The sequence below is a fragment of the Phaethon aethereus genome (assembly GCF_964289735.1).
Source record: "Phaethon aethereus genome assembly, chromosome: 7".
Classification (NCBI taxonomy): Eukaryota; Metazoa; Chordata; class Aves; order Phaethontiformes; family Phaethontidae; genus Phaethon; species Phaethon aethereus.
In genome coordinates this window covers 13,121,839-13,141,183 of record NC_138583.1, presented here as the reverse complement: position 1 = coordinate 13,141,183, position 19,345 = coordinate 13,121,839, and the positions used below count along the sequence as shown (strand labels likewise).

At 38.0% G+C, this 19,345-nt stretch overlaps 1 protein-coding gene across 1 annotated transcript in view; it reads left to right on the top strand.

Annotated features, from left to right (window-relative positions):
- Window positions 1-13,640, top strand: part of SH2D4B (SH2 domain containing 4B) — a gene marked incomplete at its 3' end in the record, with an annotated part of 64,891 nt that extends 51,251 nt beyond the window's left edge. The window contains exons 7-8 of the mRNA XM_082002112.1: window positions 9,730-9,950; window positions 13,548-13,640. Coding sequence (XP_081858238.1) covers window positions 9,730-9,950; window positions 13,548-13,640 — 314 coding nt within the window. The remainder of the gene's footprint in view (window positions 1-9,729; window positions 9,951-13,547) is intronic.
- Window positions 13,641-19,345: the final 5,705 nt, after the last annotated feature.

Genomic DNA, 19,345 nt, shown 5'->3' with positions numbered 1-19,345 from the left:
CAAGGCTGAATGAATGCAAATGTTTTGTCTGCTTGAAGAAAGGATGGTGAATACTGGCCACTAACCTGAAAAATTACCACATTTCTAAGTTTTCACACAAAACACTGTATCAGTGACTCCTGTGCCAGAACAGATGTGTTTCTCTTGGTTGGACCAGGATCAGAGCTTAAATCAGCTTCTTTCCTCTACAGCGTTTTTGTATTACACAACTGTATTATTTCTAGCCTTGTCAGGCTGCTCTAGTGAGGTATTTCTGCATGCTTTACTGATTAAGCAAATTTTAATGTTTCAGATCATACAATGATATCTTAATATCTACTTTGCATATGTCACATCACAAGTCTATCACAAAAATTTATTGACAGTTTGTATGGTGGCTATCTTTTTCACACATAATAGAATAAAAATTCAATCCCATCTGTATTGTAAGGAAGTGAATAAATCTTACAGTAATAATATTTATAACAAAGTTCCCTATTTGCATTAGTGTATTGATATTTTCTCAAAGCATGTTTGTGTCTTATTTGGAGTTTGCAGACATCCTCATGAATACGCTTATTTTCCATGCTATTTGCAGGAAATATCAGCTATCTATAACAACATGTAGGATGCTTATATAGGCCAGGAAATATTTACTGAATTTAAAACAAACCAAAACAAAACCACACAAAACACTTCCGTATTTTCCAGTCATCCTATCAGCAAAGAAAAAACAACATCATTATTAGGAATATTTGTATTGTTCATGTAATGCATCCTATTTAGGTGCTTGGAACCTCCCTGTCGATCTTCCATTGACTTTACTAGAACATAGAGGCTTCCAACCTTAGACAGTGAAAACAATACAAAATTAAATATTCTTGCCCTTAGATTTCTGTCAGTTTACTGATCGTACATGGAAGCTACACACAGAGAATGTAGTTTGAGAAGCCACTGAAAATGGAATGGTTAACTGTGCCATTTTTTAAGATGACCTGCTTTTTAGAAGCTGTTCAGATGAGAAGAGAAAACTCACAAAAATTAAAGGGGGTATATATATATATAACAGCAGAGGTTTAATGCAAGGATTTCAGGTCAGGAGAGCCCATCTCTAAAGAAAAAAATCAAGAAATATATAAGGTTAAAGGTCTTTTGTGCTACCTTTTCTCCTCTGATAGATGACAGTGATGGACAAAGAGAAGAGAGTTTGAAATCTTTGTTTTCCTCCTGGCTAATGCATTCTATAGGCTGATCTGAAAGGAAGGGAAGAAAGAAATCAACGCTACGCTTTGAGGAGACATTAACAGAAAAATTTATAGCCCTATTATACCAGTGGTGTATTCAGGCAAGTAATGCAAACGCCTATCTTTTATGAGCTGCACTGCTTGTTAGTGCATATGGTGTAAATATTTTGACAGTGAGTATAAAGGGTTTTTACAGTATTTGATAGTTTGGATATAGAATGAACTTTAAAGGAGACAATTAAGGGGTATATTTTCTGCAAAGTGCATAGGGAATTAGCTGTGAGCCACGCTAGCAACAATGGATGTAGAACATCTGATTTTCTGTAAACCTGAAGGAAAATACCCATTATAACTGCATTACTCATTTAGATGGGATTTTCAAAGATTCCCAGGGGAGTAAGGCACCCATTTCCTTAAGAAGTTTCAGTAGGGTTTTAATTGCTTTAAGGAATCTCAGCCTTAGGGTCTTAAAGCTTCTGAGGTCTGAGTTTTCTTTATTTGAAGAACTGCTTTATACTGACAGAAGAGAGATATGAATCCATATTATTTAAAAAAAACAAAACCCAAAAAACCAGACACAAAAAACCCCCCCGCAAAACATGCTTATATGTTTTTACATATGATACTTTTCCTTGGAGAATTTCTCCTGTGTATTGAGGCTCAAGATAGTCTTATGCACCATGTAAGTCTTCAAGAAGAGCTTGTTTAGGGCATGGTGCATTATCAGTATGCCTCATCCTTGCTTGAAGGGATCTCTTGCCATTCAGAAAAACATTATTCCTCTGGGCCTTGGCTTTCTATACCTGTCTGTGCGTAGCCCAGAGCATACCTTCCATACTGAGCGAGGCCCACCGGGAAGGTAGCTGAGATTCACTGACGTGGTGTTTCCCAATTCTGCATGTTTCTTAAATGTGCCAGGATGGTTACAAAGGGAGGAATGGTGAAGAACAAGTAACAGACTCCTGCTCACCTTTCAACAGCACAGATTTATCTCTTAGTTGTGCTGCTGCGAGCATTGCTCCTGAACTTGTGCGGAAGAAAAGGTGGTGAATGTGGAGCAAAGCCAGGCTTCTCCAGAGGCTCCCTGGCCAGTGTCACTTCTCCTTGCCTGCCCAGCTCAGAGAGGAGGCCAGTGTCATACTGACCACTGAGTGCTCAGATAATCTGTCTGTGATATGGCCAGTGTATTTCAAATGTGCATTTTACCTGTTGATTTCTAAATACATCCCAGCTTTGCCTCCCATTGCAGTTCTATGCAGACAGGAAGGTTTTAGTTATTTACTCATGTTTTAGGTTTTGCTTTTTGTGACCCGTTGCACGTTTTTTCTCTATTATCAGCAAAGAGGCCTAGAGCCCTGTACTCAGTAACGTGTGGCTACAGGGCTATTTACTAGGGCTTAAATTAGATCACCAACATGCAGCACAGCATGAAATACCCACATTCTCACCAGCTGTAAGTAAGAGTAGCATTTTATAGGAACTCGGCACCCCTTGGCTCTTGGGTTTTTGCCATGACACTTGTTGCCAGGTCTTGGAAAAAAACCCTCACAACAAACCAGTCATTGTGCTTGGGTTTTTTGTTGGTGGTTTGTTTTTTTTTTTTTTAGAAGTGGCCATTTATTTTGATGCCTAAATCAGAACAGAACTCTTCAAGATCTAGTCCCATGTGAGTTTATTCTGCATTAACAGCAGATGGTGAATACCTTCAACTGCTTTGTTTCCATTACCAGCCATCTTTGATTTACTCCCTTGCTTTGCTTTTCAGTCTTTATTGCTTTTATTCTGAAATAGCAGAGGCAGAGCTATTGTTATGTCTCAGCTGTAGCTTCTCTCACACAATACTATTGATCTCCTCTCACTACATGTTTTGATGCGCTATCCAGAAAAGTGTTGTGACTACAAGAAAGGAGAGGATGAAACCTTTTTAACAGAGTCAGATCCTATTGCTGCAAATATTTGTGCATGTGTTTAATTGTGCATGCTACTCCTGCTGTAAATGCTGGAGAAGTCACAAGGTATGACCTAGATATGTACATCATTCTTTGGCTATTTCAATTTGTAGATCAGTCCATACATCTCTATAACTGACAGCAGTGTTCTTTAAATTGTATGTGACATCAGTAGTCTCAAGGATAACATAATTCATTCTAGACATAAGAGTTTTGTAGATTAATTGTGCCCTTCCCAATGAATAACCATAAGTATGTTCAGACAGCTTAAGAGTCCACATATAGACTTGCACCTGTGGAAGAGAATTGAAAAAGTCAACCTGAGGAAACTATTGCTTTGAGTGATGTAGAGACTGCTTTTCCTCGAGAGCATAAGATAGCTGCTCTGGTTCTTGCACTACAGGGACGCCAATACTTCCTGCTTTTTATGGTTTTGATCTTTCTGAGTCGTTGAAGGAGCTGGATTTTTCACCTTCTCGTAGACTAGAGCAGGTGACTAGTGTCCTGCATTCGAACATTTGTTTCAAGCCTTTACTGTCCCACCTTATTATGGCATCTAAAAAAGATCAGATTTATTCTAAACCTTAGTACCCCAGCTTCGGTTTTCATCTTAGCTTGTGTTGGTTCCTCAGGTATATCATCCTTTGTTGTGGGCTCTGAAATCTATGACCCCCACCATTAGGTTATAGACTGGTGTTCTTACAAGCTGTTCTTGCACTTCCTGACAGTGGTTTTTGTTAATGCTGGCATGCTAACACAGGCTGTCAGCTCTTCCTAAGCCATAATGGCTGCAGTTGGATTAATCCCTTCTGAATTTCTGTTTACTTTTCTGATTATTCTTTCAAAACTGATTGCCTTTATTCATATTTTGGTCCCAAGTTGGCTGGGTCTTTACTTCCACCTACATAATTTTTATTATTATAATGATCTGGGCAGAAAAACCTGTGGCGTATTTTCCTCTCCTCAAACCAGAACTCTTCTGTTCTGATTTAGAATACCCAAGACCATAAAATCTGTTCTATACAAGTCTAGGCTTTTATAGTAGTTTGTTCTGAAATTTGTTTCAGGTTTTTTTTGCAAGGTGAGGTATAATCCAACTTTCGACTCTCAAATTAAACCTCAGAGGAAGTTTATGTGGAAATCTTTGGAAAATTCGCTTGCTTATTTCCCTTTGGGAAACATTTTATTCCACATGGTATAGTTTTAGTAGTATGTCTGTCTAGCTCAGTTTTTCTTTTTGAAAAAATGGGAGGGATTGGCTAGTGCTTAGCAAAGTGATCCGTCTAACCTTTGTGCCATTTTATCACTATCTTTCAAATTACTGTTTAGATCTGCCTGTATAATTGGACAAATATAGTCTTTTACATTATTCAGCAGTTATCTGCTAATTCCTCATCGTTCATTTTTATTTATTGTTTACACTTGCTCTAGGTGTAATTGTGTCTGTATGACCTTTATCATGTGAATTATTCATGTTATGATTGCCAGGAATATTTGTATTCTTATGGGCTTTGATCTAATCCCATTGAAAACAAGAGATGCCAGTATTGGCTTCTCTGTGTTTTGGATCCTGCTCCTAATTTTGATTGGTGACCTAAATCACACACTTCCCTGGTTAGGTATCTTAAGTTGTATAAACAGGATGAGTCTCTCTCCTCTTCATTAATTACCTGTGAATATTCATAATTGGTCAACAAATCAATTTTGCATTCAATAGAAGGCTTTTCATAACGGTCACGAAGGCACTTTTGGCATGAATACTCTCATTAATATTTATTCATGACTGTATTTGTGACACTTTTGCTCTGTGAGTAAAACCTCGTGCACTGGAGTGTTTGAGATCAAGCTAATGAAAAAACAGGAAAAAAGAAAACATCAGCTGAGCAAATGGTTTCTATTGCAGAAGGGTAAACGAATGCTTCTGGGCTGTGTTTGTATGTGCTGTCCCTCTAACCTTAGTCAATCTCTTGGCATATATAAATGCACAGATGCATATTAAAATATATTGATCATTAAGGGCCAAATTATCTTTATATATTTACTACATGTGGTACATTTATTTATTTATTACATGTGGTACATTAAACCACTGGTAGATTACAACAATGGACATGATGTAACTTTATCTGTATAATCAAAAAAGTACTTTTAGACTCTTACTATATGATCTTGCTTTGTTGACAAAGTTTATCAGCTTTTATAGTTCAGATTCATGCTTGTTATGGCATTCTCTTAGCAAATATTTATGTATTTCATCTCCTGAGTTTCACTTAGGATGTATGTAAGATAGTGCTGTGTCCTGGTTTCAGCTGGGCTAGAAGAAGAATGGGAAGCTGAACTGTCACTGCATAATATTCCACAATAGCATTTTCTGCTATTGAAGCTGCTGTAAACTCGGAACGCAGCATCAAGATTTCTTAGTTGTGCCCAATACATTTATAATGGAGCCTGCAGTTCCCACGTGAGCTTAATATACTGTGAATGTTAGGACATTCTTTTTCCTTTTTGGAAGATTGGTGGTGGTAAAAAGAACGTAATTACAACAAAATGTTAAGACTTGCCTATCATCTACAAATTGTCTTTACAGCCACTGTATTTAAAAATGAAGCTCTTAATTAGGAATCTGTCAGTTGATGATAAATGTCCTGTGATTTGAAATAAACCGTCTTCCAAAATGTTATTCTCTTGCTAAGAATCCAAAATGTTAATACATGTAAGCATTGGAAAACTAGAATGTTTAAAGTGGACATGTAGATGCATGCAATGCGATAGATGCATGCAGTGAATTTGGGGGCAGAGGGCTAAAACTCAAACCAACTGATAGGGTTTCCATGCTTTCAAGAGGAGTGAGTTACACCTTTGATCCTCTCCCAGTCAAAACCCTACTGTTTTTTTACAGTTTGTTAGAGGCAACAGCAGTTTGTATACTCAGAGAAATTATTTAGCGTGACAGGTAGAAGATGTTTCAGTGGGGTAGCTAACTGCTGTCCAACTATGCATTGGGTATTTGGCCACATAGTGAGTTAAAATGATGATACAGATGATAGTTTGATTAATTGTGAGGTATTTATTTAAATGAATGATTCGCAAAGTTGTGCTTGCGTGAAAGGATTACTGCTTTTGACACAGTGTTGCTTTACACCGAGTGAAGATTACACCAAGTAATTACACCAAGTGAAAATTAGTTTTCAAAGCACCAGTCGTTTCTTTTCCAGATAATATTTCCAATTAATACCCTAACTAGCACAAATAAGAGCATCAGTGATTCTAAACATCTTACCAGAGCCTTGGGAAACCCAAGTTTCTTGACTTCATTTCAAACACTTTTAAATGTTCACGAAGGGGTTTCACAGATGTTGTTTATTTCTCTACAGCTGCCTCAGGAGTGAACAGTGCCACTCTTTTTCTAGTTGTCTTGAGAACAGTGTAACATTTCTTAAAATGTGGAGGGAGACTTTCATTGCTGCAATCACCACCCACTGAAGACTTGAACCAGTGAAAAATAAAATAACTGGGAGGCAGAGAGAGGGAGGAGGTGATGGGGAGAGATGGTTTCTCATGAGCTGTTAACAGAGTCAGGAGAGAAAAAGGGAAGAAAGCAGCTGGCTGATAATTTATTACACCATCTTTAACAGAAAAGAGAATTAAAACAAAAAAGAACTTGCCCATGAGTAATGTAGCATTTCTCATCTACTCAATGATATAAAGTGCCCAGAACAAAAATAAGGTCTGGCAAAGAAGATAACATCATCTGGAAGCCTGCAGTGTTTTAGCTCTACTGGTGGGAGTTGAGAGCAGGCAAACAGATTGTTTAGCATTAAACTAACCGATACTAAATGAATTTCATGTTGTATTCCTGATAGTGATGGTCATTCAAACCCTAGAAATACCCTAAGAATAATGTTCACCATATAATACAAACCCTATAATACAAACTCTTTTTTTACAACTCTGTTTTTTACAAACCCTCTATTTTTATAGGTGCTAAATTGTCTAGGCCACCTCGTTCCCTAGCACAACAGTTCTGCATAACAGTTCTGACACAGCTTAGAGAAGGGGTAGTTGTAATAGCATCCAGTTCCTATCCCAAAAGTTACCAGCATGGTTTCAATCTAGAATTACAGTATAAATATTGATTATTGGACTTAATGGGGTATTTGCCGATGATGGAACTGTTTATCCTTTCCTGTATCATTGAATGCTCTGAGCTTGTTAGTACGGCTCATCTGCATGTATTTCTAGCAGAGATTTGTCAAGGAAGTAAGCAGCATAATCACTAATGAAACTTTTCATGGTATATTTAAATAAGGGCAATTTGAGAGAAGACTGGATATTTGCCTTAACAAAGCGTGATTTCAGAATCAATTTTTGTGTAACTCTTGGCACATGGCATCTGGTATTGGGATCTAGTGATACAGCTTCACATAATACGCTGCATTTTATGGGTTCATACTAGTACTATCTTTTCATTTGAACAGAGCTCAAGAATTTTTAACAATTCATCTTGGAATTTTTCCAATAAAATAGTTTTTAGTTTTGCAAAGTGCAGTAATTGACACTGTTGGCTGAGCAGTTGCATGCTGTTTCTAAACAAATGCATATGTTTGCATACGTACTTCCTGGTGCAAAGGTGATGTAATAGTCTCCAGAAAAGAGAACTGCAAGTCATTCAGCAGAGTATGTTTCTTCTCGGTACTGAGGATATTTCAGTAGGGACCTCTGAGCCCCACTAAGATTGAGCCTTGTCGTGTTCATCATTACACCAAGTAAAACTGTAAAAGGAATTCATTGCCTCAAAGTAGACAAAAACTGAAGGAAGGAGATGCTTTTCTATCTTTCCTAACATCACACAGTGTTTGCCTTTAGGACCCAGATCTCCTCAGTCTATTCCTGTCTCCCAGAGGCATAATTTTCCTTGTGGTCTTAATTAAAACATCCCAAACTTTGGTCTTTTGGCTAGGCCCTTCTTTGTATGACTTGGTAATCCCTGGGTTATGGTTATTATTACACTAAAACAATTGGCTCTTCGGTACTTGGACTCCATGGAACTCTCACATGTGTAGGATTCTACAATAACAAACAGTTCCATTAAATATTACATGTATTATTTTGAGAAAGTTTAGCTTCACAGAGAGTAACTTTGGAACATGTACATATTTATTGACATTTGTGCCGTGTTCACATTCAGGATGGCCTAATTCAACATCTGTTCCTGATTAAAGCGAGCATCTGGTATTTCACAGGTAATTATGAGACATGAGCTTACTGTTCTCTAGGCCTACCAGACAAATTTGAACCGGGATGGTAAGACCTGGTTCAGTGCTGGATGTAATTCTGATCAGACCTTTTACGTGGGGTGTGGTTAGGATAGGATTTATCTGTTACACCCTTGTTTGCATGTGGAAGTACCAGCAACTTCTGATCCTAGGACACAGCACTGAAAGAAAAAAAGACATTAAGATTTTTCTAACACAGAAGAATAAAATGGGAAAGTTCTTGAAAGCTCTACTCCTATTAAACTTTATTCCTTGCTTACTCTGAAAATCTGAATTTGGGATCCTTCTTTTTGGTGACCAGGATATGGAGGGAGAGTTTGTTCCCTGATTGAGTTTGTCCAGAATTTGTCCAGAGAGGCAAGTTGGCTCATAGAAAAAATGACCACAGGATGACATTCATGTGCTGCAAGAAGCCCCAACTAATTTTGTCCTCTTGTCCTGGAGCAAGGTGCATTACTCATTATTGTTCATCATGAATTGTTGAAGACTAGCTCACTTCTGGCCAACAAGCACAATATTCAGTCTTTTCTTTGTGTTGGTACTCTGTTTAATTCATGGCTACAGTTTTTCACTTGAGGAGACTATTACTCTGCTATTAAGCCTGAAAGGTCCCAGGAGGAGAGGACTATGATTTTTGTTCCTGTTTCCCTCTTTGATGATGTTCTCTAGAAATGCAAGCCTGTGAAAAAGTGATCTAACATACCCATCTCTGGTAGCAGCTCTGTTAGTTGCAGGATTTGATTTCTCTGTGCTCCAATTTATCTATATGCATCTATGGATGTGTGCGTATGGATATACAAAAGCAGATAAATGCTTTTTCTCCTGGCACTTGCTTTATGTTCCTTCTTTAGGACCTGTAAAACAGTTGCAAGGCAACAGAGTCAGAAGTACTGCAATACAATTGCAAATATCAGTAACGTATTGCAAATTCAAATTGCAATGCCAAACACTGCAATTTGCTAAATGGTCACTTGCACAGAATTTGCCGGTCTGATAGGCCAGTTGTATTCATGCGCTTCCTTTGAAAAAGCAGTAAGGATGCAAAAAAGCAATTCTTAATGAGATAATTAAGAAGCATATCCCACCAAACTCCATCAAAACTTACAGCTGTCCTTCAGAAGTGAACAACATAAACGTTGTCTCTATAGCTCTAACTCCTATAAACATTTCAGTCTTGAGGAGTTATGCCATTTTAATTTCACTTCTGCTCTGTATTTGTTGCGTTTCATTTACTCCGACAGACACTGTTATCTGCATAACCATAGGGGCTTTTTTCGCCAGGTATTATCAGCCGCCAGGAGGCAGAAGAGTTGTTGATGAATAAATCTGAAGGAACGTTCCTGGTGCGAGTCAGTGAGAAAATCTGGGGCTATGCATTGTCTTACCGCCAGCAGAGTGGGTTCAAACACTTCCTGGTTGATGCTTCGGGGGATTTCTACAGCTTCTTGGGGGTAGATCCAAACCGACATGCAACACTGACAGATCTCATTGATTTTCACAAGGTAACACTTGCTAGGTAGAGATCAATAGCTGAGTGGAATGGATTAATAATTTAAAGAGGAACCATGTGATTTGAAACCACACTGGAAAGTAGAAGTAACCAGAGTGGGGAAAAGAATATACATATGTATTCTACGGTAAGGCTAGCTGTAGCATTTATAGTTTGTGTCTTTTACAGTGAATCAGAAGGCTTCTCCCCTTCTTTCAAATGCTTCCGCATGTATTCGTGTCCCATTCTAAGCACTCTTTCACAATGCATGCTCTCCTGGGCTAAAAATGGACTAATAAGGGCTGACAGAGCTAACACTTTTTGAGCCTCTTTGCTGTGCAAAATTGGATTGGAAATACCATAGAAAGGTCTTTCAATGACATTTCAGCATTTTTCGACCTTTGATGTGAGGGCTGTAATGTGCAAAAGCAACGGAGTGGGGCCCTGCAGTTAAAGAAGGGAACATGGAGGGATTTTCTTTTAGGGATGTGCTAAGGTTCATTCCTTATTATCCAAAACAATCTTACAAAAGTAATTTACTACTCATCTTTGACTTTACATGGGTTTGAATTACTTTGCCTCTAACTTGTGTTTCTTGTTGCCAGGCTGTGACTAAACAGTAGCACTATTTCTGATAGCGTAGGTTGTTTTTGTCATCTTGCATCTCTCCTATCTTCATCAATTTTAATTATGCTTTTTTTCTTAGCCACCCTTACCATTTCTCTTCATCCTCTCTTTTCTAGTTCCCTTTCCCTTTTTATCCTTTTCTCACTCTTGTCTCAAACTAATTCTATTATTTTGCAATTTCCCTTCTTTTAAATCTTTCTTTTATTTCAGCTAGTTTGCAACATTTCTTCAAACCTGTACACTAATGCTTCCAGCTGTAATCCTTCCATTTCAAATGTTATTAGCAGTACAGTAGAAGTCAATTATTTTATTGGCTTAATAAAAAGAAGTTGAGTTTCTCAGAATTTGTTACATGAAAGAACAGATATTATAATGTGCTATCCTTCAGAAAAACATAGGTGTTCACTTTCTAAATAGGATTTTTAAGTCCACAAACAAAAAAAAAAAAAAAAGAAATCAAGGGCAGAAAAATCACAAACTCATTCAGGTTCCCTGAAAATGATTAATGTGTTCTGAATGTTAGATTTTGGTGAACCTCCTCTCCCTCACCTTCTTTCTCCCAGCTTAGCTACTGCCAAGTGTGCACACAGAGGTGGCTTCATTTTAAGATCAAATAAAAAGTTAAGACAAATGAGGTTTGCCTTAGTTGTCCCCTCACAGATCACTACCACATCATATTTCCACATGGGACAATAGTAGGTGTCACATTTGACCAAAAAATACCTCCTCCCCTGATCTGATGAAATTCTCTTTAAATGGCCACCTTGGAAGCCAGCCCCCCCACCCCCCCACCCCCCCCACCTCCCCACCCCCCCCACCTTCTTCCTCTGTCCCAGTTTTTATTGCTGAGCATGACATTATATGGTATGGAATATCCTTTTGGCCATTTTTGGTCAACCAGCTGGGCTGTGTCCTGTCCCAGCTTCTTGCTTGTCCCCAGCCTACTCACTGCCAGCAGGGGCTGAGTGGGAAAAATGGTCTTGATGCTGTGCAAGCACTGATCTGCAATAGCCAAAACATTAGTGTGTTATCAACACCGTTTTAGCCACAAATTCAAAACACTCCACCATACTGACTCTAAAGAAAGTTAACACCATCCTAGACAGACCCAGTACAACTGGAAACAGTCTAACCAGGGCCTTGTCAGGGAAAGAAAAGCACACATACAACACCTCATATGCAGATTATCAGTCATTGGGTGTGGGAGCTCTGGCTAAAGTAGTATCCCCTGTGCTCCTGAAGAGGGGTGATGGTGACAACCAATTCCAGCCATCTCTGCTCCGGCTATGTTCCCATATTTTTATCACAGCTCATCCTAGGCAATCACTGTACTAAAAACCTATCTATTTACAGGCAGCAGTAGGGCACCTGTCAGAAGCAGAATGGCTTTTAGTTCCTGACATTTAAAAAAAATATTTTTCTCTTAGGTGTCCCTTGATAATAGTTAATAGCTCCCCCTATACTAAGCCCATCAGAGAAACTGGTTCCCCTTTAAAGCACCACAGAATTCTTTTGTCTAGCTTAATAGCTATATGAGATCTGGTCTCTTCGGCAACCACTTCAGGAGACATCTTATCCTGTCTCTCACATAGTTTTCTTTGAAGCTTTTTCTGCCTGCCCTTTCTGGTGAAGTACATTGTCAGGTGTCCCAAAGCCTTCTGGTAACCAACTCGACAATCTTTATGTAGATGGTTGCGCTGCGGGCACACTTTCTCCTGTGGCTATTGCTATATTGTTTGGGAAGGAAAAGTTGCTGCTTCCTCAGGACTATTTTGGCAAGAGTGTACTTCCCCACCCCAAAAGCTGCATGGACTTCTCTTTGAGGGTCCTTTTCACTTTCAGTCAAAATGAACAGGGCTGGCATAACTGGCATAACTACTTTTTTTTAGTTGCTTATACTTACTGATCTAAAACTGCTTCATTTTGATTAAAAAAAAAAAAGTCACTCAAGCAACTCATCTGACAGATACAAGGGGGTGGTAACCGTTAGCTGGAAGAACAAACTTCTTACAGAAGAGGAGGTGTGTGCGCATTTTCTCTTATTACTATTTGCGTTTAAATACTGTGTGGAAAGCAGCAATAACATATCCAAGATAATTTCTAAATCCGTGTGTTCACTTAACTTGGATCTAAACTTTCAGATGAAGGGTTGCTATTTTAGTCAATATATTCTGGATTCTGGCTCATTTTGGTGAATCTATAAATCTTAAACTTCTACAAAAATAAAAATGAACTATCATTACTCTAGGGATAAGTGCAAAGACCAAGTTCTCTACCTTTCCAGTAAGTTTTTTCTTAGTTCATTTTGGTAATCAATTAGTGGAATGACAGACTTGGCATGTGGGTATTTAATTAATGAGAATGGGTGCTATTTGTAAAGACTGTCTTTACCCTAGCAAGGTTATTATCTTTCATCTCTCTGTAATCAGTCAGAAAGCTGTTAGTGTTGTGTGTTTGCGCTCAACATTGAGCTCTTGCTCATTCTGCCTGGGGAAGCTTCTTTCCTCCCAATGACTACGGAGGACTTGCATATGCCAGTTAAATTAACCCTTGAGAGCATCCTTTATAGGCATCAGTAGCTGTTTTTCTTAAGTAACATGGCAACTTACAGATAGTACAAACCACAGCCTTTTTTGTACACCGTTTGATTTCACTATTTGATAGTAGCACGAGTTACTACTGTCATTAAGTACGAGATAAATGAAGCATGAAGAAAATGAATAGTTGATAGGATCCCCTTGCTGGTCTGTACTTATTTTATCATAGAATTGTTTAGGTTGGAAAAGGCCTTTAATATCGAGTCCATCTGTCAACCTAGCATTGCCAAGTCCACCGCTAAACCATGTCAAGCGTTTATTCGTAATTGGTTACCAGTTACAGTGGAGTGATGATATTTATTGCTTTTCTTAGAAGATAGGGAAAGGCTTAGACATCTATGAATGATATTCTAATTGGTTTTATCTTTCTGGTTTTATCTTTCTAGGAAGAAATCATCACATCCTCAGGTGGGGAGCTACTACTGGAGCCATGTGGACAGCAGAAGAATCCACCAGACTACAGTCCTTTATTTGAATAACTGATCCAGGACTAACAGGAATGCATTCTGGAGAGCTTCAGTAATAGATAGCTACAAAAGTAAACACTGAAAGGTAGTTAACAAAATTCTGAAGCCACTGGCCTTGTGGCCAAAAAGTATCCTCATTAGAAGGCCCAAAATATTTCTGTTTTGCATCTGAATTATCATCATTATTCCTATTGCTACCATTTTAAAGGTGAGAAATTACTGGCAAATTATAAATGAGGACTATTCCCAGAAATTTTTCAAGGAGTTGTGGCCAATTGCACTGAATGCTAAGTTCCTATCTTAATTTTCTTAATGTCTGAGATTGAAAATGCAAAATGCAGCAAGAAGTACAGGTGGGGAGTATTCATAGAGTATTGTATGAAGTCCCACTATTTTGGTGAACAGATTTTTTCCAAAGCAAGGTTTGTCAGTTTCTGTTGACAGTCTCAGTACTCTGTGGTGCAGTTTTGATAACAAGAGAAGCAGTCTTAAAATGTTCTTTTGCAGTTTGTGATTGCTTAAATGGTTAGGTGTGGCTGGAAACTTGCCATTGTGCTTTTGAACTCAGGCCTACAAAGTTCACCACAGCAGAGACAGAATAAGGTCATTCATATTTTATTTACAATTTCATGAAGTCCAACAGCCTTGGAAAGAATTTTACTCCTGTACAGAAAGTGGTCGGTTTATTCTGAACTACTTATTCTAATGAACACAGTTTGATTGCAACAGCAACTTTCACTGGCCTTGTGTTTTCTGCTTTCTGATGAGCAAGATACATGCTGCAGATTAGTACCTTTATTTTGCTATGGGACCAGATATTTTCCTTAGCTGAGCTATGAGTGAAAGTGGGGGTGGTATATTTATCCACAGAAAAGGTACAACTGATTACGTTATCATCATGGTATTTCATGTTTAAAAAAAGATGCGCACAATGTATTCTTGATCTGTTTGTTATACATACCAAACCCCATGAGAATAGACCTGTAGCCTAGATCTGTGGAACAGTTGCTTAGTGTTTGGACTATAAAAAAAAAAAGCTCATCACAGTAGTTAATTTGCCCTCCTGAAATTTGTGTCTTAGCAGTCCTTGCACTCTGGACTGACACACAGTACAGATGTATTCCTGCATTGTTTCACTGGTAAGTTTGGTAGACTGATACTAGGAAATGGATTGAAAGAGTTGCAGAACTGTTGCTGTTACCTTCCTGTGCTCCTTGCTCTATTCCCATGAATGGCCAGGTGGAAATTGCTGGGTATGGAACTGTTCTTTTCAGCTCCAAACATTCATTTTGCAGGGCAATATTTCAAACAACAGGGCTGTGACAGTAATTTTTCTTGACTCACTGTTACCTTCTATACTTTGTCTGACCTAGACAGTAAGCTCATCTAGGAATAAAGAAACTTGTCATGTCCGAGCTTTATAAATATAAAAAGCACACTATTCACCTAACATGCTACAATAATAATAAATACCGGTTGTAATAATAGCAACAATTTTTTCCCCAATTAATTCTACTGTAGCCCATATTAAAGTACAGATTTTTGCAGACAAACTTCATTGTTCAGGAAAATTTTCTTAACATTACTTTTTGTGTCATTTAATCCATCAGTGTTTGTGACCTATGAAAAGAAAATTCTAATGAACTTACCACAGACTTAGCTGGACAGTTTCTGTATTAATCACTTGGGACACTGGCTCAGGAGATTTTAAATAGTTACCATTAGCACTTCATAACAAAGCAAATCAGGACACAGGGAATAAGTGATGCTTATTAGCTGAAGCAACTCTTCTCAGTGCACAGTGCTCAGATAAGAGCTGGGCTTTTCACAGCAAACAGGCTCACAGAGGTAGGGCATTCTTTAGCTATGTGCCTGATAACTTGAGAAACGAGGTGACTTGGCAGCTAGATAAAGGGTCAAGATATCCAAGTGGTCTTGGAATTTTGTTAAAGTGTGATCCTCTGCAGGTCACCAGGGGATGGATTCTCAAAATGGACAATAGCTCTGCAATTCTGAACATGGTGGCACTTAAGTAGACCTCTAGTAGGATCTATAGTCTCCATTAAATGAGAAGCCTGGTATTTGTGATCCAGGAACAGAATATACCTGGTACAGGCATATACACAAGTTGAATCCAGCTACTAGAATGTGGAGCTCAGTACTCCTTGTGCTTCAAATATGGACTCTGTACAATAATCACAGAAGTTGCTTTTTTCGAATAGAACATTGACTAAGTAGAATCTACCTCCTCCAGAGAGACCTAGTATCTACCGTCTGGTTCCTCTGAGAAATTAGCTCTGCACTTGTTATATAGGCATCTCAAGAACCACCTCAGCCTCAGGTTATTCACAGCTGCACATGTCCCATCACAGAACAACTGGATCCCTACTTTAAAGGAGAATGGAAAGGGACCTTTTAAAGTTAAAAAATGTAGGTATGCATAGACTTACTTCTGAGGCCAGAGAGCAGCAGCTGGCGGCATAGGACTGAGGGTCTAAAGGTGGTACTGAGTAATTAAGGTGGTATTTAGACACCTAGATATCTTTGCAGACTGGTGTTTTGCCTTTATGAACTGTAAAAGGAAAAAAAAAAAGGCATGAAATGCTGTCTTCTCTTTGGAAAATATACTAGGTATGCTAGAAAAGAAGACATGTAATTTCCAAACCTTTTGGAAGAATACTCAACCCATTGTACACAATTTTGCAAAAGTTTATAGACAGAATATTGAAGAACTTGTTCCATAAGGAGTTCACGTTTAGAGACTGATAATAATACAGCTATTTATTTCTAGTGACACACTTTCCAGCAACTGCTTGCATTTTGTTTAGCTGATAAGAAGGCTTGGAAATATTAGCTCTTTAGCTTATGTGTCCTCTTGTGATGTAATTAACATCACAAGAGCATCATCATTTTCACTTCAGAGTACATTTCCTACTTTTAATTTTCTAATTTTTTCTGTCTGAATTTCGTCCATTTCTCATTCTATGTTTTACCTGACTTTAAAATAAATCCCTTGTAAGTTCCCCTGCAAGTGAAATTACTTGGAAAACTGCAGTTTCATCTGAGAGTTTTATTACACTAATAAATGTCAGAATTCTCAAGTAAAGGAATTGCTTTTTTTTTTTCCCCCATAGCCTCACAGAAATAATGAAAAATAGCCAGCCAGTTCATAGAGTTACCAGGAAAGAAAAACTCAACAATACATAACCAGAAGCAGCAGCAATAAAATACAGTGCAACTTAACTGAAGATAAATTTTGAAGGAAACAAAAGGAGATCATAGCATGCAGAAATTAAGAACAGAAGCTTTCCTTGGTAGAGATGTGCAGCTGCTGCCAATACACTTGAGGGCAAAGCACAAACATGGAGATGTTTTCTAAGCTAAGAAATGCTTCTTGTTGCCTTCCAGAAAATAAATGGACTATGAAAAGGTAACTAGTTAGTATGAAGAATAGAAGGTAAAGCAGTGAAGCAGTAAATATGGAAAATTAACAAATTAAGAAAATGGAAAATGTGTTTATCCCATTGTTTTGAAAGCACTTGGGATTTTTGCTACTCTAGGAGGAAGACTGGGTACTGCTACCTCCCTTTCGCTCTGCAAGTCTCCCAAGATTTCAGCTTTGAGCTAAATGTACCTTGGAGCTAGATTTCACACTCAGTCTGTAAGAGTTGGGCTGGTCCATACTGCAGCTGTGAATGCTGCATCTGCTTTACGCTGTCTGCCACTACATTCGGTGCTGTCTGAAGCTGTTCATCACTGTATACAAAACCTTTTTAGTGCTGCAGTTTCATTTTCTGGAATGGCCAGCTTTATTCTATTACACAGTGACCTTCAAGTCTTGCTTTCTGATCTGTTTTTCTAGTGGTAGCTATTGTTGAGTTGTGAAAGGTGTGTGTTACAGGTTGTTATAAGATTTTCTGTCAATATTTCTTGTCAATGAGACCACCGGGAATATACTGAGAGATCTATTATGGTAATTCTGTTTCGTAACGAAAAACAGTACAGCAATAAGGTAAACTTTTAAACTTTTAAATGAATTGAACTGCCTGTATGTTTCACAGCAGTAAAATATGGCACATAAGGTCCCAAGCTTGTTTGCACGTATCTTTGAAAAAGCAGCTCTTGAGGATTTATTCTTGCTTCTTCCTGGATCCACAGGTGCATCCGTTCTTTCTAATTTTGTTTTAAACTGTTATTGCACATAGTCATCTCTGATTTAATACTTCTCTCTTCTCTAAAAGAGAACAAAAACCAAGCAAAGTAATTGACAATAATCATGTATGAGCTTTTCAAGGCTACTCAAAAATGTAGGTGGCTGTCTATTACTGCCTATAATTACTGTAATGAAATAATTATGTAGTATGAGTATTTACATATTAGTTTTAAAAGAGAATAACCCAAGGCAACTATTAAGTACTAAGTCACTATTGTGCTGAACCAGTGCTGACCAAAAGAAGATAGCTCCTGCTGCAAGGAAGAGATATCTAAAAATTTTACTTAGAACAGAGATTATTTTCAGACTTGCTGAGTAGAAAATGTTACCAAAGACCAGATTCAGAGTGAGACTTTCCACTAGATTTCAATTACTTTGAATCAAATTAATAAAACCTATTTCTTTGCTGGAGTGAGCCAAGATTATTATACTGGCTACAGTAAAACAATTCAGTTTTGTATGAACTAGGGATCCACTTCTGCTCATTCTTCCCCTGAGTCCCCACAGACCTGAATATAGAGCATTAATGGAGTTACACCATGTTTCACTGCAGTTTAAATTCTTCTCTTTACATAATGCTGCAATGCAAACCTGGTCTCAGCTGAAATGTGGTAGTTCATGGTACAAGAAATCTTCCTCTTCCTTTGTATAAATAATTTGCATAATTTAGTTTGGAGCTTATTTTTCAATTATTTTCAAGGATTGACTTTCTTTTCTGTTTTATTATGCCTTTGCTTTAAGATTCCTTTTTCCTGTGCCAAAAGGGTAGGGTTATTGACCTATGTGAAGTAATAATGTGTCCCTGGCTGGGCTGTCAATTGCAGAATGAGGTGTTTGCACTTGACCAGATGTTTGATTGGTGTTTCCTGAGATGAATCTTCTGGATACATACTGTCTGATGATAATGATGTGTAATTGATTTTTATAGCTACTTTCTTGCCATGCAAGTGTTGTGTGAAACCTTCTCTCCAAATATTTGTTTACTGCTAGTTGATTAGTCCTGTAGCTTGTGTATTTACATTATGACCTGTAGCTAATGCAAATTTTCTACTAGGCTGGAGGCTTCAATGAATTTGGTTTCTTCTCTCCTTGAACTTCTTCCAGTAGTTGTAAATGAAGGTAACATCATTTTATGGTATCTTTATTAAGCATCAATAAGTGATTTTTCTTATGGAGGAGAAATAACTTCAAAAGAGATTGGACATTTAGTTTGTTCTTAACTGTGTTCATTTGATCTATGTGCAAAAAAAACCACTTAGCATGTTAATGTCTCCTTTAAACTTTAGCTTCTATTTCTCCTCTGCTCTCAGTTCTAATGAAAACTGTAAATGGGAGAAGGTCATATGCTCACGAGAAATTGAGAGAAAAGAGAGGAGGTAGGACTGTCTTATTCCATATAATTTTACATATAACAGCAGGCAAAGTCTCGAATTAAGTATCTCCTGAGATGCAGTGTTTTTCCTGCTTAGCATTCTAGGCTGAGACTTGTCATCACTACTTCTCC